This window comes from Platichthys flesus, chromosome 20, assembly GCF_949316205.1.
Source record: "Platichthys flesus chromosome 20, fPlaFle2.1, whole genome shotgun sequence".
NCBI classification, from domain to species: Eukaryota; Metazoa; Chordata; class Actinopteri; order Pleuronectiformes; family Pleuronectidae; genus Platichthys; species Platichthys flesus.
Window position 1 is genome coordinate 12,484,958 of NC_084964.1, and position 27,019 is coordinate 12,511,976.

General features: G+C 43.3%; 1 protein-coding gene across 7 annotated transcripts in view; it reads right to left on the bottom strand.

The window, feature by feature from the left end:
• nrxn1a (neurexin 1a) overlaps positions 1-27,019 on the bottom strand; it is a 56,775-nt gene continuing 29,756 nt past the window's right edge. For all 7 annotated transcript variants that reach the window (XM_062378430.1, XM_062378428.1, XM_062378425.1 and 4 more), the window contains 13 exons: positions 22,069-22,272; positions 20,862-20,888; positions 17,686-17,808; positions 16,937-17,318; positions 16,392-16,582; positions 15,298-15,471; positions 13,954-14,073; positions 12,964-13,145; positions 11,023-11,194; positions 10,010-10,099; positions 8,660-8,979; positions 3,331-3,409; positions 1-2,675 (listed from right to left, as the gene is read on the bottom strand). In XM_062378430.1, the coding sequence (XP_062234414.1) occupies positions 2,374-2,675; positions 3,331-3,409; positions 8,660-8,979; positions 10,010-10,099; positions 11,023-11,194; positions 12,964-13,145; positions 13,954-14,073; positions 15,298-15,471; positions 16,392-16,582; positions 16,937-17,318; positions 17,686-17,808; positions 20,862-20,888; positions 22,069-22,272 (2,366 nt within the window). In that variant the 3' untranslated portion in view covers positions 1-2,373. The remainder of the gene's footprint in view (positions 2,676-3,330; positions 3,410-8,659; positions 8,980-10,009; positions 10,100-11,022; positions 11,195-12,963; positions 13,146-13,953; positions 14,074-15,297; positions 15,472-16,391; positions 16,583-16,936; positions 17,319-17,685; positions 17,809-20,861; positions 20,889-22,068; positions 22,273-27,019) is intronic.

The window sequence follows — 27,019 nt, forward strand, 5'->3', positions numbered from 1 at the left end:
CTTGGGTAATATTTTATTTACTCATTAATCTTCAAAACTATTTTTCATAATAAATTTCCACTTTATGTTCATCAAAGAACCGTAACAATAAAAATAAAAGTAAATACTGTAGAAAAATTGTACATATAGAAAATAAACATGGTTAATGAACACCTAGATGTAGGATCCAACTGGTGGAGACACCTCCTTTTGTTTCAGATGGCAACACAACAGAGATAGAGGGAACAGAAAGCGACGGACGTGGAGGGGCGGATGGGGGAAACATACCAAACGAGGGGGAAAGAAGAGAAGGGAGGGAAATTAGGTCAAAAGGCCAGCTAAGGATGGAGAGAACAAGGGAATATGTTAAGTTTCATTTGGACTTTATATTTTTCAAATCTCACACACAGTCCTATTCGGTGTTTCTCGCGGCTGTCCGTCGTGCATGCATTTGACCGGTTGGCTGCGCTGCTCGTGGGAACCGGAGGGGCAGGCTCATGTCATGGCACTGTTTGTATTGGTATATCGTGGAGCTGCAGTTCTCGAGCTGCAGAGGGCTCAGACACCGCAAGAGTTCATGGGACCGAGAATTATAGTGTGCAGCCCAATCGGAAACCCGTCTGTCTGTCGTGTATTGATCGTGTCTATCGATAAGTCAGTCGACCAATAGCATAAAGACAAAAGGACGTAGCGAGAAAGAGAGGAAAGGAAGAGCCAATGAAATCGAAGCAACTCAAGTTGTCATATAGCCAATGGCCTCATGAACTGGATTTTCTATCTATCAGCAACACATGGTAACATTTACTTTGTTCTGTTTTTGATTTTTTTTTTTCTTTTCTTCCTCGGCTGGTTTTTGCTATAAAAAGGTGGTTTGTCAGAGCAGGTATAGTGGGCGTGGCCTATACGATGTCAGGCTAGAAAACAGGACGCACCAATCCAGGTGTTGCGTTGGAGTTACATTGCAACCCGCAACGCCACCCTCCTCCTCCTCCCCCTCCCCCCCTACCACCTCTGGACTTACTGGGACACGCCACCACTCCACGGGCACAGCTCAGAGACTCAGGCATGCAGCACACTCGAGATGGTCACACTTTGTCAATGAGGATGTGAACGGAGAATCGATTTAGAGATGAAATCATTGCTGAATCCCACACACACACGGAAAAAAACATTTTGAAGTGCGTGTTCAGAAATCCTTCAAGCCAAGGTGGTAAGTCTATGATGGTGGTGCGTCACGGTGTAACCTTGTAAGTTTCAACGCGGTATAAATCACACGGAGTAAGATAATTCACGTGCAATAAGACCCCCCCCTCCCTTACCCCAAAGAGTCTATACTGACCAAATGTTCTTCATATTCATCGTCATCATTGCCATAACAATTATCATAATGTCATTTTCACCATTGTCTTCTTGTATAGTCTTCAGAATCAGTTATGAGGAATTGGTGGATCTGGCAATGCAGGTTTGTCTGCAAGTGTTAATATTTTTGTGCGTGTGCACGTGTGATGTATGCATGTGTGTGTATGTGACACCGCAGTCGTGCACGACTGGTGTCTGTAGGTAGCATCTGAAGTCTCAAGTATCCTGTCCAGGAAAATATCTCTCAGTTTTTCGCTGATTCCACCTTTGAGATTTGCGAAACAACCGCGGCACGTCCATTGTGTTATCTCTGCCTATTCACTTGTAATTCATTGGCCGTGTGGCTTACACCCTGATTCCCTGTCCTGTTGCGTGGGATAAGACTTGGACCATCGGTGTGCTTGTTTCTTCAGCATCCTCAGTGCTTCATTGAGTCCCGTCTGCAAACAGGGAGGAAGGCCAAGATGCTTGGAAGAGACACTTAGTGCTTGTCTTGGTGCTTTTACATCATCTTTGTTCTTGTTCTCACTCAACATACTCAGTCTGCCATTGGCTTCACATAAAGTCTTCCTCGACCCCTCTGAGTCCAACTGGAGAGGTCCTGCTGTGGCAGGGAAGCGATTGGTCATTTTTTATCTGGCTGGCCCCGAAAATGGTTCTTTACTGGGATTTGCTTCCTAAATCATTTGGAATGGTGTTTATGATCATAAAACGAGACTCTCGCAGAGGCTCTGCTCATTGGTAAATACTGTACAATAAGGGTCCATGCCCTCAGGCCAGTCTTTGTGTGTGTGTGTGTGTGTGTGTGTGTGTGTTTGTGCTTCAGTGTTAGTGTTTGTGCTTGAATGCATGTATGTTTGTGCTTGCCAACATGTGTGCAGTTGTGATTATTGGAGAGTAAACATTAACATCAGCATGTCTATGTCAGTGTGCATTTGTGTTTTTTTTTTTGTTGAGAATATATCTATTTATGTACATATACCGTTATATATAAAGGTGTATGCGTATATGTCTGTGTGTTGGACGTCTATTGCCTCAGACGTAGTACTCCTTGTCTTTGTTCTTCTTGTTCTTGGAGATCTTGGCGATGCCCAGTGGCTTGTCCTTGGTGCTGCCGTTGGGCTGTGTGGCCGAGTTGCTGATGTAGTTGCGGCTCTCGTCCACGTGGTAGGAGCCTTCGTCGCGGTTGCGGTACTTGTACATGGCGTAGAGGAGTATGAGGATGCAGAGGGCGGCGGCCGCAACGATGCCCACCACCATGCCCGTGGTGCTGCTGCTCTCCCGCACCACCTCGGATGGACCCGTGAACACCTTCACCTCAGGCAGGGGAGGGCGGGCTGTCAGGGGAGAGTGCAGACATGTGAAGTTACATTATAGTTTATGGGATTCATTATTAATTTAGGTTAAATGTCAAGGTGGTGGGTGGAGAGCTGGAGCAAGAAGAAACAATGCATCATCACAATGAATTATTTAACATGTATTTTGCATAATGCCACATGCTGGAAAGGGAGGGCTGCAGCTTAGAGCCGGAGTTGTTTCCATATTATCACATTAAGTGTATACAGATTACATTACAACGTGTTGAAGAGGAGGGCTAGTGCAGGGGTTAACATTATATCAGGTTTTATTACACACTTCTGACACTCAGGGGCATGAGGGCTGCAGTGTGGGGATATATGACACCAAATTAAATGACTGTGTCAACACAATTTGCATTGAATTATTTGAGTCAAAATCAAAATGAGGCAGAGGAAAAGGAGAAGGAAAAAAGTAACATAAAAATAGAAGATGAATACGAAGGGAATGTTAAGAAGAGGTGAAGAGAGGAAATATAGACGAAGAAAAGCAAGGAGTCAAAGATTGGGGAGCGTGTGGACAGACGCTTGGAAGTTAAAATCGTAAAGGAAATGAAACGTTCATTCCAGCGAGCTTCCAAAATCGAAGAAAAAAAGTGACGATAGGTTTAGAGGACGCGTATATTAAAAAACTCACCTGAACTGGGGTCGCAGGGATCGATGTCTTCATCATCGCTGGGACACTCGGCCGACGCCACCAGAAGGTCGTCTGCTGACTGTGAAGAGAGAGAGGACACCCCCCAACAGAATTATGAACACATACGCACACATATATAGACACAAAAATGTATCAACAAAAAATCTACAATAAGTAAGTAGAAAAACGGCCATTTCGTCACACAGCTTCTGTTTATTCTCTACATGTGTGAGCACACAGCACCGATCCATCGCCCACTCGTTTCCCAGTTTGCCACAAACACATTTGCCTGTGACTGCCCATGGCAATGGCAGACGACCAAAACTTGAGTACCAAGTAGAGAGAAGGAGAAATGATGGGGCGGGGGAGAAAAGAAATGAATTCTGTTTAAAGCAAGGGACCAGTAGTTATCTGCTGCTCCTCTCTTGACCCTCCCCCTCTTGTTCCTCCTTTGGCAGTTCTATCTTCCTCATGTCCTTGCTTTGCTCTCTCTTCATCTGATATTGGCAAGTGCTCATGCTGTACGTGTCGGAGGATGCGCAGCGTAAAGCTCAAAGGGAGAATAAAATGAGTTTTCATTTAACATTCCAGCAAAGTGTTCGGTGGATTCATTTAAATCTCCTTTATTCAACACCTCTTCACATGCAGCATGTCAATAACCCACTTATATATAACCCCTAACCCACATCAACCAACTCATATCTCAACAACCGCCATGTCTCTGTGCCCCCCCCCCCCCCCCCCCCCCATTCCTCTCCATCCCTGCTCCTCTAGTTGCCATGGCAACTCTAAGTTCAGGCTGTTAAAAATGATAGGGAATAAAAAAAAAAAAAACGGGGAGTGTGCACCCACTGTGGGGACCGGTGTATTGATTTGCCATTCCAGCCAGTGTGTTTAGACAGGGAGGAAGAGGGAGGGAGAGAGGGAAAAGTGAGAAATAAATGGATGGATAAAATTAATTTATGAAGGAGGCATTTGGGGAGAAATAGAGAGAAAACAAGATGGGCTGGAGGAGGGGGAGGGCTTCAAAGTAATGCGGTCTTTCCTTAACACCTTGCTAATGTGCTCTGCATATTCATGAACTCTTAAAACATTGCCTGCCTTGATGCTTTGGCATGTGAGATATGAGGGTGTGACCATGTTTGTGTTAGTGTGCGTGTGTGTGTGTGTCTGTGTGCTTTAACCACAATGGGCACTCAGTGCCATCACTAAATTAAAGTTGGATTGTGATGCATTGCAGTACATGTAAATAACCCACAGAATAAAGGCGAGGGGAGAGAGCAGCAGAGCTACAAAAGAGCGGAGCTCAGGAGGCAGATTAGAATCAGACTGTCACATAATCTGAACCAAATCAAAGTAAAGACTGGTTGATGAAGTCTCAGCTGAAACCCACAGACAGTATTTCAAACTGACATTTCTTTAACCGTTTCTCCATCTTTGCTTCCTTTGTACATTTGCTTTGTTTTCTTTGTTAGATCACATTAGATTAAAGAAGCAACCATTTAATTTAATCATCTGAAAAATGCCTGTGCTGGCCTTGCGTGGTGTGATCCTGACAACTGACTGTGGCATTGTTTGGCCTAAAACATATATTAGGTCATTGACGCTTGACTCTGTCTCTTTCCTCCACTGCCTTTCCAATCAGTTCTGCCCACTGGGCTGTCAAATGTTGCTCGGGTGAGCTTAGCCTCTGGAATACAGCCAGTCAATAAACCTCTGTGCCTTTGCCAGGACCCAAATAGCAAAAGAACCAATCGGCCGTTGGGAAACACATATCCCCTGACATCTGTCACCGATCAACGTAAATCCACCGTGCTTGGTTATCGATACAAAGACATCTATATGTACCCTCCACAGGCACCTGTTTTGAATCCAGATTTACACTAAAACAAAACGGAGAGCTAATATTTAATGAGACCCCTACTTCTGATCTGTGACATCACCCTATCAGCTGACCACCCCGTTCAAACGGGAAGGCGTCAATTGGAGCATTGATCCAACTATCACATGGGAAATAAGGGACACGAGGAAATCTAAAGGGAACTTAAATAACATCAATAAATCACAGAAGTTTATAGAAGAGGTGCTAAAAACCATGTCCGAAAAGCCTCCGCCCCTCCCACCACCCTCCCTCTTTGTCCCCATCTTATCAATACAGACTTCCGACATAATGATGAACAACAATAGGAGGAGGGAAAAGAGATACAGAAGAGAGGAGAAAGGAAGAGACAAAGATTTCTGCATGCCGAAAGAGCAAAATCTCTACCTGAGCAGCCGAACAGTGCCAACGACCGTCCACGCCTCCCTGACTGCCTAGTTCACACATGGTGGCTGCACTATGTCCTCACACACTCGCGCAGAAGATTCAACAGCTTGTCTGCAACTTTCACAACTGGAAATCACTCACACAGGTACACACACCCGCTCTACGATAACCAAACGTGCTCCATTGGTCTATTTCCACTTTCTGCACAGACACACGAGCGCACACCAGATCAGGCTGAAGTTGGCAGGCTGATGAAGAGATCCTGACGAGGGAGGACAGAAGCTAGCTCCACTACTGCAGATGGTGAGATAGACTCATACACTGCCTGCATTAGCAGCCTATCACTGGAGCTCAACCACACCGCGAGGGAGGGAGGGCGGGAGGGAGAAAAGAGAGAGAGGGAGGGGGGCTGGGTGATGGGTAAATATGGAAAGATAAGGAGGGGGAGAGAGCAAAGGAGAGGAGAGGAACAGCGATAAAAGTGAACAAAGGGAGGAGGGAGGAAGTATCTCCAGAAGATGTATAGAATAAGAGGAGCAAGAGGGAGAAAAATGATTTGAAAGATATGAAGAGAGGAAAAAATATGGCAAGATAAAAAAACTGACAGGGAGGGGGCTGCGGGAGCGAATGAGATGTAGGTGTTCAGGGCTTGGGTCAGCTGATTCCCGATAGCCAATAGGGAGCCGCTTTGGGCCTCAGGTTTCTTTTATCAGTCTTCCCATCAAACACAGGTACACTCGCACACATGAGCACAAACACACGTGCACGCAGAAAAACAAGGAACCAAACATCAGACACCAACTTTAAGCTCTGTGAGTCAGAGCAGCCTCTAGCATAAACACTAGCAGACTCTCACACAATCTCTCCTTCTCTTCTCCTTGCTGGTGCTCAGCTGTGATGCATTATTAATCCACTTTTCAACACACACACACACACACACACAAACACACACACACACACACACACACACACACACACACGGATTCACACACAGATTCACACACAGATTCACACACACACACACACACACACACACAGACACACAGACACACACACAAATCAATAAACTGTGGACTCCAAAAGGAGGCACATAACACATAGCACGTAAACCCATATCAGGCAGACCCACTACAACATGCACCCTAACCTTGCAGGGCTGTGTTTGTGGGTGTGTGAAATCGATACATTGCTTGGACCTGCAGCACTTTTGGAAGACATCGCTGCCCCTCCTCTGATGCAATATTCTGCAATACAAGCCTATTTTTCACAATACACCTGAGTGCTTTGTGTGTGTGCATTCAGTGTTCGTCTCCACATTGAATGTGTGCACTGGTTAAGGCCAGGTTGGTTGCTAGGCAACACTAGGCTGAATGAAGAGGCTGTAGATTCTTCTTAAACAAGACAAACAGAGTTTTGGGGCCAGCAGGAGTTATTCTGCTCACACTGACGGGCAAACAAACAAACACACACACACATTAAGACTGCAGTATGTCGTGCATGTAGTGGCTCTGACCTAGTTCTCATCCAGCGATATCGACTCCGGTGCTCAACTACAATCCCATATTTAGCACTGACAATGGCATATCATAGATAGTCCCGTTTAAAACCACATAGAGTATACATGCAGAGGGGGGATTGAGAGCTGAGGTGTGAAAACAAGCTCAAGTGACAACGCTGTCACTCTGCAGTGCTATCCATCAAGCCCTCATCTCCATTATTGATGCCTGAGGCTTAGCTCACAGCTCTGCGCTCTATTATTTATGTCTGAAACAGCTGGCGGTTTATACCCAGAGGAGTCATTCTCTATGGGAGTCTGGATGGGCGAGAAAAAGCAAGCAGCGGGTAGTGGGGCTCACTATCTCCATGGCAACTTGTATCACTGGGAAAAAAAAAAAATCTTCAGTGCGGCAGGCAGTCGGTTTTATAACACAGAAGAAGAACTGCAGCACACACCGACGCCCACAGAGAGCCTTACAACATCTCAGTAGTGATCTGAATAATAGAGCAAAAGAGTCGGTGGTGTACCTGCTGATAATGTATCCTCTGACATTACCATCGACTCTGCAGTTACGCCCGCTTTAAATATTCCTCAATAACGGTTATTTGTTTCTATTGTTGACTCCCCTCTGCATCAGTTTACTAGATGCATATTATGGGAAAAGCTATTACAGCCTCCATTAACACAAACATTTCTCCTCCTGTAATTTAGTGGGCAGGGACCACTGAGCCGAGAATTTGCCATCTACTCCATTCACGTGGATGTGCTGCAGCAGAAATTTTCTTATATTGATATAAGATTTTTTTCCCCTGTTAGTTAATGTTGACCAGGCACACATATGCTCTACATGTTTGAGAACGAATTCTGTGAAAAAATTATGTTTCACAGCAAATACAATTATATAAAATGTATCTCATCAGAAAGCCCCAAAACACATTGCACAAGAATAAAACCTAACATCAGAGAAAGGTTAAATGCATTTTACATCACAATATTTAACTATTTTTTATATATATATATATATATATATATATATATATATATATATAAAAAATATATATATATATATATATATATATATATATTTATATATATATATGTATATATATATGTATTTATTTCTTCATCATAATGTTACAAAATACAAACAAATACATATATACAACATCTATTATTCCAGTGTGACTGAATTTCGAGTGTCCAACATTATCCACTGAGTGCTTAGCTCCTGAAATACCCTTTATTTTAAACTGTTTCCATAATCACAAAGTGTGTAAAATGTGCAACAAAAACAATCTACCCTTGCCTTAAGTTCAAAACAATCCAGACACGCAGTATCTTGCCGTCCTGTCTGTGATTTGTTGGCTGTGTTCTTGCTAATCCCCTTACTGAGCTTGAAAAGCAACTTGTCAAAGCAATTAGTGCGTTTCATTTAGCCATTGTCTAACCGAAGTATGATGGGAGAGGATGTTTTGATATATATGCGTTCATGATATCTGAGCAATATCATTTGTGACAAGCAGCCAAAGAGAAGTTTTTTTAAATGGTTGTGATAAGGCTCTGACCTGCTGTGTGGCGCCCCCCTGTTTGCGGTTGGTGGCCGTGGTCGTTGTGATGTCGCTTATGGAGGGGGCGGAGTCAGAGCGGTTGCCCCCAGCTGCAGCGCTGGACTGCGGGGTGATGGAGGAGGATGGCATGTCGCCAACCAATCGGGCGCTGCCATCCACTCTTATGTGCGCATGCCCCTCAGCGGCCAAGTTGAGGATGCGGAGGCCGTTGTAGTAGAGGCCGGACAACTGGCCCTGGAACATGCCTGCACCTCGCTCGCCTCCAGCTCCACCAACACGCACCGTGGTCTGGCTGTTGAAGATGGTCAGCTGGCGACCTACATGCCCGCACACAAGCACACCAGGAAGAAAGGTGGACAGACGCACACAAATACAGTCACACACACATACATACCAGTTGTCACATACGTGCATACATACACACACAAGAGTGTTTGAGTGTTACACATTCCACCAACCCAAAGCCATGGTAAGAGGATGGGATAGATTAAGCATGACAGAGCAAATCGAAAGCCGTGAAGAACCGTGAAGAGGTTTGAGACTGAGAGGAAAAAAAAAGAAAAAAAAGAGTGAGAACAGAAAACAAGAGAAGAGGGAGAAGAAGGAGAGGAGGAGGGGAGCGAGGAGACTGAGAAGTCGAGGAGGAGGAGGAGGATGAAAAGGCAAAGAACAGAAGGAGGAAGAGGCAGCAGATGAGAGGAGTCACAGGGCCCAGAGAAGATGGGGCTGGCAGATGGTTGCTATGGTGATGGCTGTACAGCACGACATTGTATTTGAAGGAGCAACAGACAGGCAGACAGAGATAGAGATCTAGAGAACTGTTGTAACAGCCCTATGAAGCATGCACAGGTTATAAGCTCTAGCACTGCTCATTGTTAAAGGGACTAGAGGCTAATTTAAGATCTGCTGAAGTTTAGGAGGAAAACTTTTACATTTTTGTCATGTCAATAATTTGCGTTTACTTTACTTTGATTACAAACAATTTTTTTCAACATATAATCTTTGACAAATGCTTTATTGTTTACAATTTGATAATAAACAGATTTTTTTTACCAGTCTTAATAAAGCATCTTTTATCAGTACTTCTTTTCTATTTTCTGATTTATTCACATTTAAATCTCTCCATTGTCCCTTTAACCTGATATTATCAGATACACATTAACAAGATACGTTCACAGGCACTACAGTTTACACAGTATTACACACTACAGCTGCCCAACTTTTAAATACTTAGTTATGGATTTAGATTTTAGATGTTAGTTGATGGTGCACAATATAATATAGTCAACTGTCTTCATATTGTATTTTAAGCTCAAAGTTTTAAGGAATTTTAATCAGGGTTTTTACCTTTGTCGAGTAGCCAATCGTCAACTACTCGACCGAGCCGATAGGGGATTCGCTGTCTGGCGATGGCCAGGCGCTCGTTATCAATGTTGCCTTTAATTTAGAGATGAAAACACAGTAGTAATTACGCACATCCAAAACGTGGTACAGGAGCTGGATACAAAAAGAACAGCAATGAAAAGAAAGTAATGGTCTGCTCATCATTAGTATGTCACTGCATTAAGTTAAGCTTGGTGTGCTACGAGAAGAGGAGCTGAATTCACTATGGTTCCAGTGAGCGGACTCTTACTCTCTGTTCATTGGGTTTAATTTAAAGAGACATGTCAGGGGTTAACATCTGCAAGAGCACAGGTAAATAAAGTTACAGCTGCCACATACTGCCTATATGACTGACTGAGTTTAGAGTTACATACAGGAAGAGACCTCACACACACCTCACAACAACTGGCATTTATCATTTTAACTATCAGCTACCTAAAGCATGGACCTCGTTGTGTTAAAGACTACCTAAGATTACCACTTTAAATATAAAAACCAACAAATATGAAAAACAATGTCTATGTTCAACAAAATACACTTTTTTCATTTTTCTTATTTTTTTCTCTCTAGTTAAACATTTAACTCAAAAATATGACATGATTTTAAATTATTATTTGTCCAGAATGCACCAACTGTTATTATTTTCTTTTATGGTGAGAAAAACAACTGACACCTTAATTGACTATTTTCATAAATTACCTTTAACACTATTTAACAGGCCTAACATGACATAGCTGGCTGGTGTACAGGCTATCTTAATAAAAATTCATTTTATGGTTTAAAAAGTCATGGTTCATATCAGATCACACATATTTCATTTCAAACACAATCACATAAAAAAGCTGCAGTAATATTTCTCATCAATCAGGAGCTGGGTTGATGTGGACTAAGGTGTAGTCAGCTCTGCCCCAGGACAGGCACCTCTGTAGTGGGTCTGTGGATCGGGCTTCTGTGTGTGTGGGGGGGGCAGGGCCTACCTGATGGATACCGCTCTATCACCGGCAGGTCGTCGAGCTGGAGGGTTGCATTGCCTCCGCTGCGGGTGAAGCGGATTATGTGGTACTTCCCATCGTTGACAAACTTGGAGCTCTCCTCGATGTTGATGTCGTCAGTGCCGACATTGAACACTACTCTAATGTTGCCCTTGTCCTGAGAAGGAGGAAAATTCTTCATGAGGAATGTTTTGCATTAACTACTTTATGCGCTCAGATCTCTCTCGTAAAAGAGATAATGGGTCTGTCCCAAACTTGCAAGACGTCAAATGAGCTCAGGGATAACTTAAAAATTAATCAAAGCAGATATGAAGATTTATGTCTTACGGTGGGGCCAATATAAAATAAATTCTTAATAATTGTTTTCACATTTTTTCATGTTGCAGCCTGATGATTGAAAAATAGATATTTCTCTCTGCTTCCCTCGCTCACTTCTAAGCCCCAGGCTTGGACTTAGAAGACACACTTCCTCCATTTAAGAATTATGGAGGCCACTGTGCACTTGGGAGGTTTCAATGCAGCAGAGAGTTTTCCTGTGCCTCGACACAATCCTGTCTCTGAGTTCTGCAGCTCCGCAACCTCATTGCTCGGTCTTTACCTCAGACAGGTATAGACGAGTAGGTGCTTTTCCAAATCGAGTCCAATCAATTGAATTCACCAAAGGCCGACTCCATGCAAGGCTTAGAAATATTTCAAAGAGGATCCAAAGAATTGGCAGACACTTGAGCCAAATTTTGTCTCTCACAGCAAAGGGAATGAATACTGATGTCAATGTGATACTCGGTTTGTCACTATTGGACAGGGAGTGTAGATTTATCGGAAAGAAAAACATGCTTTTCTCTGAGCATAGGTCTATAGCTTAAAAGAATGTAAAAGTGAAGAGGTCTCAATATTTTTTGAATTGGCACTGTTCCACGACCAGCAGCAGTAAGAGAAACAAAACAGTGGCATAATGTTGCAGAAATGCAGCTGGGGGCGGTAGCAGATGAGAACGAGCTGGTGCAAAAAGAAGGTTAGCCTCATTAGCTGCAACTTATGGTACTTAACAACTTCACCCTGGAGCACAGCGTTTGTTAAAATCATCTCAGTCAGTAACCTAAAACCCACTGGTAGCACGAAGTAGGGGAAGTCATTTAAGTGTTACACAGATGATATTGATCATTTTGATTCATTTCCACAATGAAGATGGAAAATCTTGAAATAAAATACAATAAGACGGCAGTTTGTAGGGGGATGAGAGCAGATACCATATCCTTAAAACCAAAATAATCTCAATGTATTCCCCTTAATTACTGGTCATTCCTGCCATCACAGAGAATGTATGTGTCCAGATGAGCATCCACAAGTTAGTACTGCTAACTAAATCGCAGAATGCGCAGTTTCTTTTGAAAAATGTAAAACTGGATGGCATCGAAAAGAGCAGGACAGTGCTCTTTGCCTCCCTCTCTCTCTCCCACACCATGTCAGAGGCCGTTAAAACATCCATAAAGGTGTTTTATGGTCCTCTGCAGGGAGGCAGGATTCAGCATAAACTTGGAGGATACCTCTTTTGCTGTGCACATTCATTTTGTAGATAATCTCTAAAGTAATATCCCTAAGATTGGTGAAAATCTGTTTGTGCATTGTTGAGTTTTTCTTTCACCATCCTCCCTGGTGAAAATGAACAAATCTACCTACTGGAAAGACAAATATGACAATAAATCATGAAACAGATTTTTGGTCGTCTGTGGGGAACTGTGGAATAGCACTAACCCTGAAGTGGGATCAGGATGTGCATTCAGTGTGAATTCATTGTACTTGCTGTTAGCCTTTTTCAGCAAGCCTTTACCACATGAGTGTTTATGGGGGACAGACCCAGTGTATATCAAGATACAAGAAAGACCAAAATGTCCAAGTAACCAAAATGAAAGTATCACTTGCACTTACTATTTGCAGCTGAAGGTAGTCTCCCAGGCCGGAGGCGCTGTCTACCCGGAGCAGAATGGCGTGTTTCTGTTGGGTGCTAAAGCCGAGTGCGAGTCGGTCTGCCCTGGTGCTGGGACGTTCATTCGGAGGCCATGTGTAAACCACGACTCCTCCATCACGCCCAAAGATGTAAGTGGTCCCAGCTGGTTCACACAGATAAAAAATGTTAATAGCAAGCACGACTATATGCCATAAGCAGTGCTATCTATCATCAGAGGTTCAATACTGCAGATGGTACTTCTGCCCATTTTTTTCCTAAATGTTGAATACACAAGGGGCATATTGAAAAATAATCATAAAAACTCTAAAATGTCAGAGATGAGTGGTCCTCCGCATTCTGCTCATTCCTCCTACTGACAAAAAAAATCTGTATTTCCCAAAGTGCTTCTCAACATTACCGCAGGCTGCAATAATTGACTCATACAAATAACAACTCGTACAATTATTTGACCCATTGGGTGCCAACATTATGTATCTCGCTTGTGTGGCTGCTGATGAGTATTTAGGGTCTTAAGCAGGAAGATTCAAATTATTAAACATTACAAAAAAAAGAGACGTGATTAGAAAACACAACTAGACATTGAACAGGTACTGTAGTATTTTTTCTTTGCCACTTGAGAATCAACAGTTGACAGTGCCCTCACGTGGTGGCTCTGATAAAATGCACAAGAAAATGCTTCAATTCAAATCCTCAAACTGCAGCAGTTTTACACCTTTACCTCTACACCAGGGTTAATGTCTGATTGTGTGTGTTTTACAAGTTCAAGACGTTAAGGGTTTGACAGAATGTGTAGGGCAAAATAAATTGTGCACATAGATCTACAAAGATGTGAACCGTTACACATGCAAATGCACATCTTGTACTTTCAACTGTCTTCACCATGAAAAGCTCCTATGACCTGTTATCCACCCTGGTGTGAGACTGAAAACAGAATAAAATCAAGGACTCACCATCATTGCATAGAGGCCCGGCATACGAAGTCATGCTGCAGTCACAGGAGAAGCCCTCCCACTGCTGCAAACAAACTCCCTGATTTGAGCAAGAGTCCTCCTGGCAGGTAGTGCTGGGACCTGCAGTGAGAGACGTGGTGGGGTTGGAGGGTGCACAAGTTAGGACAAGATGAACACACATACTTTCTTTGGTTTGTCAGGAGCCCAATGTGTTCACAATAGTTTGACAGTGGAGTATGGTTACTTTTGCAGTTCGAAATGGCTGTTGTACTGCAATATATTTTGCTGAGTAGCATTGGTAGAAATTAATGTGTGACTAGAGGATAATGTGGATAGGCTCTCGTTCTTAGATTTAAGGAAGGATACTACTGGATTGACTAAAACTAAACTGTGTTACTAGGTGAAAAGAGCTAAATGTTAAAAGCATGCACGTGGTGAGGCTAGATGAGTGGGGCGAGGACAGGAGGAGGAGTTAAACATAAGAGGGCACTTATGTTTAAAGGCCTTCATCTCAATACTCTTTCTTCCGACGTCCGTCACTGTTCTCTCCCTGTCTCGTGCCAAAAACACAACGGGCGAGAATGTCAAAGCTCTTAACTTAGATCTCCTTCACTGCACTTCCAACACGAGGCACGGAGGGGAGGGTGTGAAATGATTCACAAATAAGAGTATTGAAGTTTAGGTGCAGAGTCAGTAGGAGAGGGTTAGACAGCATGCTGCTAGGCAACCCGGGTAGTGGAGCTGTGGTCAACTCAAGTCAAGCGGTGGTGATGTTACTACTGTGATGAAATCACTAGGAGAGGACAGGTCACCTCTGACCTTTGACTCTGGATCTCTTGGATCCGCACAACACTGGACACCACTGGGTAGTTTCAACGCACGCACGCACGCACCCACCCACCCAAACGCACACACACACATACATACACATACATACACACACGCTCTCACACACACACATTTTCCCACCCGTACACACACACACGTCTCACGTGCTCACACAAAGCAATATACCTTGCAAGTCAGCTTTCATCAATGTAACTTTTGTCAGCCAAACAAAAAAGCAAACAAGCAAATTAAGTTAGATGGTTAGTCAATGCACACAGATGTTTGTGAACTGCTGAAAGAGTGGAGCAGAGAGAGAAAGTTCAATGTGCAGGAACAGAGAGGAGGGGATGAAAAGAAAGAGTCAAATTTACAAATAACAGAGCAAGAGCTGGGTTAGTGGGTTATCTTGATAACAGAGAGCAAATGAGTTCAATGAAAAGTGAAAGGAAAAAAAAGCAACAAAGGAGGTGGGACCTGGACACAACTATGGTGTTGGTTTGTGTGTTTGCACCTCACCTTCACAGCCTCTCTCCACTTGTCCCATGGTTGCTAAGGCATCAGCCAAAAGGTCAGGCAGCCGGCCGTTTAGATCCACTGTTGCCAGGCAACCCTGGAAACCCTCCCGGGAGTGGACCAGCTTGGGCAGGTCCCGGTACATCTCTTTGGAGACGCCCCCAATGTACAGATCACCTGTAGAGGTGCAACACAATGAATGGAAGCCTCGTTAACCAATCATAATGCTTTATTTTCAGCCGTCAGCATCAGAGAGACAATTTTTAGGGTTGAAATAGAGTGGAAAAGTCTGTCTGAATACAAGTTGCCTTTATAAGACTGAGAAAAGATGAATAGTCTAATTTTTAAAGAGAGAACCAGTGAAAATTATGCATTTTTGCTTCATAAATTACAAATGATTCTGTTGTCCACTCATGTTTTGACTGACCATTTGATTTAAGGAATAGTCATAGACTCATATTTGTTCACTAAATATGTAGACGGCTTTCTTAGACTGGAAACGGGGGAAAAACCTTCAGACACCACTAGGTATATTCTTCTGAATCGATAAATGCGTCAATGTTGTCACACAATTAAGTGCAACATCAATATCAGTCGGTATCATTAGTCAATGGTTGGTCCATGTTATACTGAGCATATTTTGAATAAGTGGAAAAAGCATATACTGCTTGCCACAACTTTCTGTTCTTTTGATTGAAGGCTATTTTGCTTGCTGCTGCGTCTATTCAGTCACATCTAAGGCTTTTAATTGATTCCTTTTAATTCAGATGTTTTTATATCATACGAATCTCTGTGCTCTCATCTGTCGGTTATTTTTCTTTCATTCAGAGAGCAGTGTTACTCACTACTATTCAGGATGTATTGTGAGATTTAATGAGTCTACTGTATATGGTATAAAGATTCAGAAAGCACTACAAAATATTGACCTCACAGCCAGGAAAATACAACTTGCTTGGCCCCATATCAGTCCATACAGCTGCCTATAGAGCAGTTTACAGTAAGTGTATTCTATGAGAAGAAAGTATCATCATCTGTGCATCCATATCTATCACTCAAGCTACCTTGTTTGAGGTCCCTGCTTGTGTTTTTGTGCATACCCTTCAGGTCGAGGTTCTTGGCCCCCATGGTGGTCTGCGTGGTGACTTTTGTGTCAATCTTGACCGTGTGGAGATTGTTAGTGTCTCGGGATATGTGCACGTTGTGCCAGTGGTTGTCATTGAGAGGACTGTTGGAGTTGCCCTTAATCAGGTGTGCCCCATTGCCCAGGTCAGAAATGTAATGTAGGTAGCTAGAGAGTAAACAAGGAAAAGAGAAAAGGCCAATTAATCACATTCATGATGAAGAGCAACACAGGGTCATACACTTCAGGGCGTTATCATCCATTTCGCAAAAGCACAATACTAAGAATAGAAAAAGAGTTGAGCATGTTTCACATCTGATGTTCAACTCAAGATTTCGTTAATCAGGAGGAATGTTGATTATAAGTTTCAATACAAAATATGTATTATCATTATAAATAGTGCTAAAAATAATTTTTGCCTTTTATTCATTAATTGTTCATTTTATTGTTTTTATAGATGAAGTGAAGACATTGCACTGACTCATGTGATGGCAGCTCTACACACTGCACAGTTCAGCTCACCCTTTAACCAGCTCTATCACTATGAAGTCATTGCCATCTCCTCTGTTGTAGAGAACGAGGCCGTCGGGCGACGTGGTCTTGAACTGCATGAAGAGATGCATAGAGTAGTAGGCCTGCAGCGTGGGCAGCGTGACGAAGCTGGAGCGCGAGCGAAAGGTGACAGGGTCGGCCACGATGCTCTTGTAGCCGATAACGGCGTTGAGCTCACAGTAGTCGATGTCGCCGTTCTTGCACAGGTCGATGTAGGGCATGCCGTTCAGCGTGAGGCCCTGAAGGTGGCCGATGAAATTGGAGGGCACGGCGGGTATGAAGCGCTTCTCTGTCACAATGCCCGTCTCCACATTGTGGAACTCCAGCTGGGTGTGGTCGCCCGCCATCTGACCTGGTTGCGGGGGTAAACTTCAAAAGTGAGGTACTACGGAAAGTTGGGTTTCAAGTGATACTGTTCAATAGCTAAACTAATACTAATCCGAATTCTTATTTCAACACAGTAACTAACAGTGACAGACTGATTCTAACAGATGCAACACAGACTAATACAATAACTAATGTAAATACTGGAGCTATCACAATTCAGAATGATTATTTTCATTTACACATGAACAGAAAAAAAAAGAAATAAAACTCCTTGTGTCATAGCACTTTCTTATATTAAACAACACACAGAATTAAAGCAGGAGTCTAAGACCTACAAAGAATGTAGAGAGTAATTTGTGGTGAGAATCTTTAAGTTAAGCTGCTGTGATTACCTTCAACAGGCTGCAGGTCATCTACGGTGAGTTTGAGGCTCTTGCCACGCCGGACTACCCTCACCGTGTGCCACTCATTATCATTGAGGCCCGACCCCGCAAAGATGGTCTCTGGGCCTTTACCTACACATAGCCCAGAGCACCATTAAAATATGCACAGAGAGGTGGAGAGAGAAAGAGAGAGAGAGAGAGAAGAGATAAAGATGTAGAGAGACAGAGATAGAAAGAGAAGATGAGAAGGAGTAGAAGAAGCAGAGAACCAGGCAGGCGGAATTCATATTCAAGGACAGGAAGTGGGGAAATGGAGGGAAATAGGAGTAAAGGGAAGGAGGAACCATACATATCTGGGGGGAGACACCTACATCTCAACACACTCTCTCCACAGATACACAGACAGGTCTGTTTGCAGATAGGCCAGCGATATAAACGATGAGGCACAGACTGACAGACAGATTTAAATATGTGGAGGCCACGGGTGCCTAACATGGAGTCACATGCTGAGCTAATCCATCTGTGGACAGATAACACCGCCATGATGACCACCTCCTACCCACAAGCACACAGATGCCACATTCCCAACCCCTTGACTCCCAAACTGCCCCACAATCCTCCAGCAGCCAGCCTACGTGCATCACTTTAGTTTCTACAAGGGCGCAGTACTGCATAGAGCCTCATGGTGGCACTAGACACAAAGAGGAACACCAGAGAGCTCTCCAAGGTGCTGATGTGCAGCAGAATGAAAAAAGGCTGAGCTGTCCTCTCATGATGTCTCTCTCTCTCTGCCCATCTACCAGCTCATATCTTCACATAGGTGACTGCACACATTTGACAGACTGACGGTTCCCAAAACCACTGTGTCTCCTTTCTCTGATTCGAGACAAGCACCCCACCAACCTTGAGCACAACACCCACTGCTCTCCAACACACACAGTCAGCCACAAGCGCACACACACACATTCCCCTTCCTCCTCCAAGCCTTGTTGGTTTAAAGAGTGTGAGTGAGTCTGCTAACAGTGACCTATAGGAGGTAATGACGGGGGAGGTGAAAAGTAAACTGACCCGAAACAGTTTCTGCTGCAGAAAATGTCAAGCAGGCCTATATTACTCATGGAGGCACGCAAGCAGCACACACACACACACACTCACACTCACACTCACACTCACACCCACATACACACAGGTGGAGCAGTAGATAAAGAGGGAGACACACAGGCAGACAGACACGCAAACATAATTAGTCATGAAAAATGGATATGGCAGCGTGAAATGCATGTGTGCATGTGTGTGTGTTTTCAAAGCTAAAATAGTGTGTTGTGCGTTCAGAGAGAACACAGGGTTCCCCTGAGGAGACTCAGCTGTGCTCTGGGCATGAGCATCTCATCCTGTTACCATGGATCACTGCCTAGCACTGAGTGAAGGAGAGAATATGTGTACATATGTGTGAGCTTATGAGTGTATGTGCATGCATGTGTGTGTGTGTATTTTTGCACATGTAGCCAAATATTCAAAGAATGGGCAGACTGATGTGAGAGAGAGGCAGTGATCTGTTCCAACCGGGGAACAGGGAGAGGCACACACACATGCACACAGCTATTTTAGGTCAATGCTAAAGGTGCCGTCAGCAGCACTAAGGTTTAGTGCTGAGCTGCTTGCGGTCAGCAGACCACACGGCTCGGTGCCGAGACAAAGGGAAAGGCAAGACCGTTTGTTGCAAAGGAAATACAATTCAAATCAAAGGACATAAACCACTGGAGATCATAAAAAGCAGGATAATGAAAACAAAACGACAGAAAGCATTTTATATTTCATTAGATCGAAATAACAAATGGCTTTTATGCTTGTAAGCCTCAAATCTCTCCCATGCTGGGGCTTTTATTTGACTGCTGAGTGGACTATTTCAGTAAAATTTCCTCTCCCTTGAATATCAGATGTATAATTTATTGTATGCGCACGGTGTGCCAGAAAAGTGGCTGCCTACTGAAATGCTCATTGAGACAACTGGTCTAAAATTGGCCAACAACCATGCGGGACAGCAACGGCGCTGTGTGGCTAGTAGGGTTTCTATGGCAACTGCAGTCATCCATTTCACCACCTCTTTGCCGTCACATAGCATATCTCTTTCTCTCTCTCTCTCTCTCTCTCTCTCCTGCTCGCTCACTCTCCTGCTTTCTCAGTGGTCGTGACAGAGAAAAACTCCACGTGAGGGAATTAAACTTCGTCAGGGATTCAGCTCGTCACACAGCAGCATGAACAGAAACACACTCAGGGAAACACACGCACACTCACAGATTGGCAACGAAAATAACACATAATGCAAATCTTTTAACTCACTCAATAACTTACTCACACACACAAGCACACACTGAACACACCAAATTAACCCCCATGTGCAGTTTAGAGAAAAATGACAAGCAAACTAAGGAAGCGAACAGACATTGAAAAGAAAGAGCGGCAGATAAAAACAGAGGGATAACGTGTCTTTTGTCTCCAGCATGAAGGAGAAGTAATTAGCCTGCTGGTCCGTGTTGCATTCATCCACCAGCTACTACCTCTCCACCTCAGCTCAGGCTTCTCAACAAACCTAATTTGCATGAAGACCTCATACTCAGGTTTATCTCATTTCCCTTCTTCTTTTTGTCTTTCTTTTTTTCCACCCACCCCCACTATCCTCTCTTCCGTCTATCCTTCTTTGCTAAAATGGCCGACGTGGAAAACCCTGGCCCTCAGCAAAAATCACATCACTCCTGTGGTGCAGCTAAACAAGTAGACTCTAAACACGCACCTCCCCCTGTCGAACACACACACACACACACACACACACACACACACACACACACACACACACACACACACACACACACACACACACACACACACACACACACACACACACACACACACACACACACACACACACACACACACACACACACACACACACACACACACACACACACACACACACACACACACACACACACACACACACACACACACACACACACATATGCACACAGACACATGGTACAAAGATATGTTGAAATGGATCGAAAAGACAGAGAGAGTGAAAAATAGTCAGAAACAGGTAAATACAGAAACACACACACACACACACACACACACACTGAGGAGGAGGAGGATAGGGGAAGGGTTAGGTGAGATGGAGGATCACTTACTGGCTGTACAGTTTATCCTGATACAGTCTGGAGGGAGAGCAGAGCAGAGGGTTAATGCTGCACACATACAAATAATTTCCACGCCCTGGGGACGCACACACCGACACACCCTGCACTCACATAAACAAACATGCACACGTACACACACTGCTGAGAAAACACACACTCTCCTTTGTCACAAGACCTCAGGTCGGGCAGTGTATTTTCTTACATCAGTGTGAATTTCTGTGATTTGGATTTCATGCCAATAAAGAGCTAAATCAGACAATTGTCTGTTTGGCAGATCTCCACATCGACCAGTGACGTGTGTCAAGGGGAGCGGTGGGTCCCCAGCATGAGCGGTGTGCTCACTGGCTGCTCTGGTCTGAGCGACAATTTGTCCAATGAGATGGAGACTGAGATGGGTCGTGTGTGTCAGTTTGTCTGATGACATCCAACACATCCCATAGTTTTTGTCGCCCAGCCAGAGCAGAAATCTCTGCAAATTGTTGGAAGATTCAGCCCCTCTATTGATATTATTATCATCATTAATATTAATATTTGACCCATGATGACTTGGTGTGTCGTGTGGCGTCAACCACAGAAAAGACGCGGCTGCAGACAACCAGAGACCAACACATGCACCCCTCTGTAAGTCTATGTGTGTATTAGCATATGAGTGTATGTAACTTTAAATTTAAGTGTGAATGTGAAAACTGGAAAAAAAATATGTTTTACTGAGAAGAGGAAATGTACAAAACATAGAAGGATGATGCTTTTTCCTGCAGTTATGTGTGTGTACTAATTGCGTGTATTTGTGCAGTTTGTGAGTCTTTGTGTTGATTGTTGGAGGTGTTAGGGATGCACAGGTCCACTGGGAGTGAGCAGAGAATGCAGCTTGAGGCTTAAACCCTCTGTTCAACACAAAAACAACAACACTAACCTTCTGAATACATACACTACAATGTAAATTCAAATATTAAAAGTTTTCAACCATAGCCTGTGAAAGCCATGCTTTGAATATATTGAGTATGAAACAGTGCTGCAGAATTATCAAGAGGCGTTATTAGGTTTAAGTTTATTTTCCATGGACAACACATTATTCATCAACGTTTTATGGCATTCCAATGAAATAAATAGCCAAGAGGCCGGTGTCAGCTGCATTCCCTTGACATATAATTAAAATAGTGTTGGAGAATCATCTACATGTTTGTGTGCTTGTGTGTACCTAGGTTGACAGTGAGTCGGACACGGCCCCCGTCCATCTCCAGGCGAAGGGTGTCTGCAGAGTTACGGGATGTAGTTGCCATGAGAACGCCATACGCCCGCTGGGAGCGAAAGCGCAGCGAGACGTCCTCCGCCTCGGTATGCATCGCCACGGGCAACTGCACCTTCATAAACTTGCTGCCGTCGTAGGACAGGATAGTTGCATCTGTACAGAGATGAACAGAGATGGACAGGAGTGAGTGATGGAGGGGGAAGGGGAGGAAGTGAAAGACAAGCGGAGAAAGACAGAGATGACGTTGGGAGGGCGAGTGAGGTGGGTAGAAAGAGAGAAAAAGAGACAGAAGATGAATGGCAAGGAGAAAACACATGAGGAGGGAGAAGACAAAGGCGATTTGACGTTGAGTGAACCAAATTTATACATGATAGAGTGCGTTGCAGGGCGGCTACGCTCCCTTATTCCCCCGCCATGTCATGTTGAAGCACAAAACCTGCTTCCAACAGATTTATCCCATCACTTTCCAACCTTAATTCATCATCACTCCCTCCGACTTACAAAAGAGGAGGTAAAAATAGCTGCAGCTGGTTGGCTGGCCCTATTATCCGGTTAAATCAGAATGCATGGCGGTGAGTGTGTTAGCCACTGTCGCTGACATCTCAGACCCTGGAGTCATAATGTAACAAGCTCAGGTGATCCCGCTTTAATGTCTTTTGCATACTCATTTACATATTCATAATCTCCTCTCCCTGCTACCTGCTGAGGCCAATCCCCGGCCGCTAAACTGTTTACCTCTGAGGACCCTGTTTTTTATTGGCCAATTACATACACAGCTAAACACTCACTCCATGTCCCCGCGTCTTTATCTCCCCCCCCTCTCCTTCGTTCTTTGCTCCATCTTATATCTCCCCACTCCATTCCTCCTTTGCTTTCTCTACCTTTCGCTCTCCCTGTTTCCGTGGGAGACGTTTGGAGCCAAGGCAAAAACAAGAGAACAGGAAGAGAGTCAGGCCTCATGAATACTGATGAGCTGAGAAGGAGGGGAGGAGAGAGAGATAGTGTGCATATGTGTGTGTGTGTGTGTGTTTGTGCATGTCAAAATAAGTGAGTGAATTTAAGTGTGAACAGAGGAGGGTTTAGTAAAGTGAGAGCAAAGGGAGAGAAAATAGGGACAGAGTGAGACAGGGAGAAAGCAGGGGGAAAGGGAGAAAAGCTCTTGGCTAAAATGCAAATGAACCCTCATTAACTTGAGGAAAAAAGAGGTTGGCTTGCCTGTTATATCACAGATAACATACCTAACAGCCACACACACACACCTAAACTCATTTCGCACCCATTTCGGAAAAGGCAGACAGCTGACTAAATTTTGCTCGCCACGCCACCTGACTCACCACCTGCAACTAGAGGGGAGAGGTTCAGATAGAAGGAAAGTACGGTAGCCCCTTTGTGAAGAGACAAGACAAAAAATAAAAAATTAACAGAAATGTAACGCACACTGGAATCATTGGAAGCCTGTAAGCAGTTAAAGGACAAGAGCAGTGATATTCTATATTATTGATCGCATGAAGACAGAGACCAACAATGTGTTCATTTCCCAACACTTCCTAACGTCTGGCTTTGGCTCTCATACCCAAGCCCATTGTTTTATCCCGAAGACATAAATCTTAAAAAATGGGTCACGCAAATATAGTTATATTTAAAAAAAAAAAAAAGAATACGGTCCCAGAGTTTCCAAAAAACAGCCGAGCTATGTTACTTTTACCGAACATTACTCAACCTGATAGAGCATTTGTTGGGGACATTATGCGCTAATGAGTATTTATGGCAGCAGGACAGTGTATGTGGGATTGACTCAAAATACACTACGAGCTCATTGTAATGAAGGAACCTGTCAGCCCAGGCAAAAGTGTGACTCACTCAATGTGTTTTTTAATAGTTTTCACAACAATAGAGGTCTGTGGCAGAGAGGGGGGGAGAAAAAGATATATCAGGGTTTGGCTTCACACTAAAGTTGTTATGTGGGATTTGCTGGAAAGAGAAAATTCACCAATCTGTTGAAGTTACCAGGGATTTACCATCCACAGAGTGAACATGATTAAAATGGCTCTATCTATAGATGGCACACAGACACTGAGGATGGGAATGATTATAGCATGTTTCCATATGTTGACACCTGACTCTGAGTCACTCCCAGTCTGTGTGCTAACATAGAAAATGATTGATGTGTTACTATTTACTATTTCATAATTTCTACTTGTTACATTGCAGTTTTGATGTTTCATCGATATTCCTCAGATTATGACAGAACAATATCGATATTTCATTTGATTTCATAATTTTGAATAAAAACAATAATTTTGACTTCCTATCTCAGAAAATTTAACTTGACATTGAATTTTTGACATTCCTCAGTCAATGGGATATCTTATTCAAACAGTGGAAACTGTAAATTAAAAACCCTTAAAGATTATTAATATTCTTATTAAGTGATGGAAGACATTTGAACATACAACCAATAGTGGGGTGGTAGAAACATGATTATATAGTTGAATTTATTAAATTAAAGTTAATGAAATGTACATTATTCTTAACTAAACACAATGCAATATGTTTTAGATAATTAAATCTGGTTAAACAATAGGTTTGTATTCGTAATACTCACAAATACAACAAAGTAAAAATAGTTGGGATTAATTCAATCTGGTGGCACAAAACGTTAAAAGGAGATCTTCATTTCAAATCATGGAATCTTCAGAAGAGTGCTTTTTCTCCTCAAGACCCAGGAAGAGCATTTTTGGTCAAAGACTAGACTCTTCTGTGAAACCACGGCTCAGATAAACCTGCGTCTCTCATATGAGAAAATGAGAAAATAATCATACTAATGAAAGCACAGAGCAGAGCAGCTGGGCGAGAGGAGAGATCATTACATGGAGCGATGCATCCTCATACTTAAAAATAATTCCATCTCAAGTCTGACGAGAACTGTAACTACAACAAAGTCGTCTGCACAAGTTTAAATGAGTCACCTTCCACCGCTGAACATTACTGTTTCATTAATTTGACTTTTGGGGAAATTGTAAATTCAGACTTTTGCAGACACTCTGATCGATCAGGGATGGCTTGGACTGAGCTAACCCTCAGGGTGTCAGTTGCTGAAAACAGTCAAACGATCATCCATATAAGACGCTGAAATAAGAAACCTGATTTTGATGAAAAAGTGGGGTAGCAAAACCGGAACCGTGCTCCAAATAACTAAATGATAGGGATGCATTTGCTCCACTTGCTCTATTGCTCAGGCACCAGGAGTTTATCCACTGTTTATTTCCCCGGCCAGACTATTTGTTCAAGTCCACCACGCTCCCGGCCATTATCAGAGACCCAGCTTTTAATTGACTCCCTGTTTTTTTTATTTGGGGCAATAAAGTAGTACTAGAAAAATAAAAATTACTGTTTAAGCTGCTCTTTTGAAATTGGAAATTTAACCTAAAGATGAACCCTTTGTCATCCATTTCCTTTTCCTGACAGCAACGGACTTCCATAGAGAAAGCAGGGACAGCGCGGAAAAACTGAAAATGTCTCAGGACGTATTCGAATGTGTTGCTATGTGTGTAGGGGCTCATTACAAAACAAAAATTAATCTTGGAGCCAGAGCGTGGCGAGTGGGAACAAAGGAGAGCGTGAGCGAGTGAGGAAGGGAAAAAAAGGGAGGGAGAAACTGCAGGTAGAAGGCGTAAACACGGCCAATCACTCTCTCCATCTGCTTCTCCATCTGTGCTTCCTTTAATCCACCGAACCACCAGTTAGTGACCCCTCAATGCACAGAGAGAGGGATGAAGAAAACATAGAGTGATGAAGACCGAGCTAAGAGAAAGCGAGGGAGAGGGCACATTGCTATGATAAACATACACTGCGGATGTTTGTCCTCCAAAATAAAACATCTTCGTATCAACACCTTTCAGAAAGTGTGTGTGTGTACATCTCCTGTTAGATGATAGTACAATCATCACTTGAGACGCATCAGCAGTTGTGGCACAAACAACATTTCTTCTCTTCCCCTTGTCTGACTCCATCTCGCTTCTTTCATCAGTCTCTCTCAATCTTACCCGACTTTCAATTTTTCTCTCGGCACGAATTCATACCCGTTCTCATACCTCTCTCTCTCTCTCTCTCTCTCTTTCTCTCTAACGCTCTCTCTTCGTCAGGTATCAACTCCCGTCTCCCATTCCTCCTCATCTCCTCACCTGCTGTCACACGGCGGTTCCAGCCCGATGGCTCCATCCGCCTCTGTCACAGCTCCTGCTCCCAGCTTTCTTCACACTTCCTCTCCCATCGATTCCCAGTCTTCCAACATCCAGCTCTGCATCCTCCCACCTCCTCTCTCTCTATCTTTGTTGCTCCCTTCTATTCCCTTTCCTCCATCTTACTACCCTCACTTACACACAGATTACGTGTTATTTTGAATAATGAAAAAATCCAACCATGGATCAAACACCTGCAATATTATTGCTTTTTGTTCTTGAGCAAGCAGACTCATTTTTTTCATTGTACCTAATTTCTTTCTTCCCATTGTCTACCTGTCATTCATTTTCACTTTCCTTCGCTCCAACACCAAAGGTGTAGTGATGGCATCCTCCCTAAACTAAATCTGCAAGATATGATATTTGACTAATAGGTGAGTCACATTTTTTATTTGCCATAAATCTTTATGAGTGTACATTTTTAGCAGAGTACTATCAAATGTTAATCTGTAAGGATGGGCCATTTAAAGCAAAAATAAGGCATTTCTTAAAGGTACAATGAATAAAATGTTTATTACCCAATATAACTGATGATCATAATTTATTTTCAGAGTTATTCCTGACTCTAAACTTTAGACATTCCACTGCACACCATCTGTCTTCTGCCACTCATCCCTTTGGCATTACTCAATCTTCTCAAGTCATTATGACTGTATTTT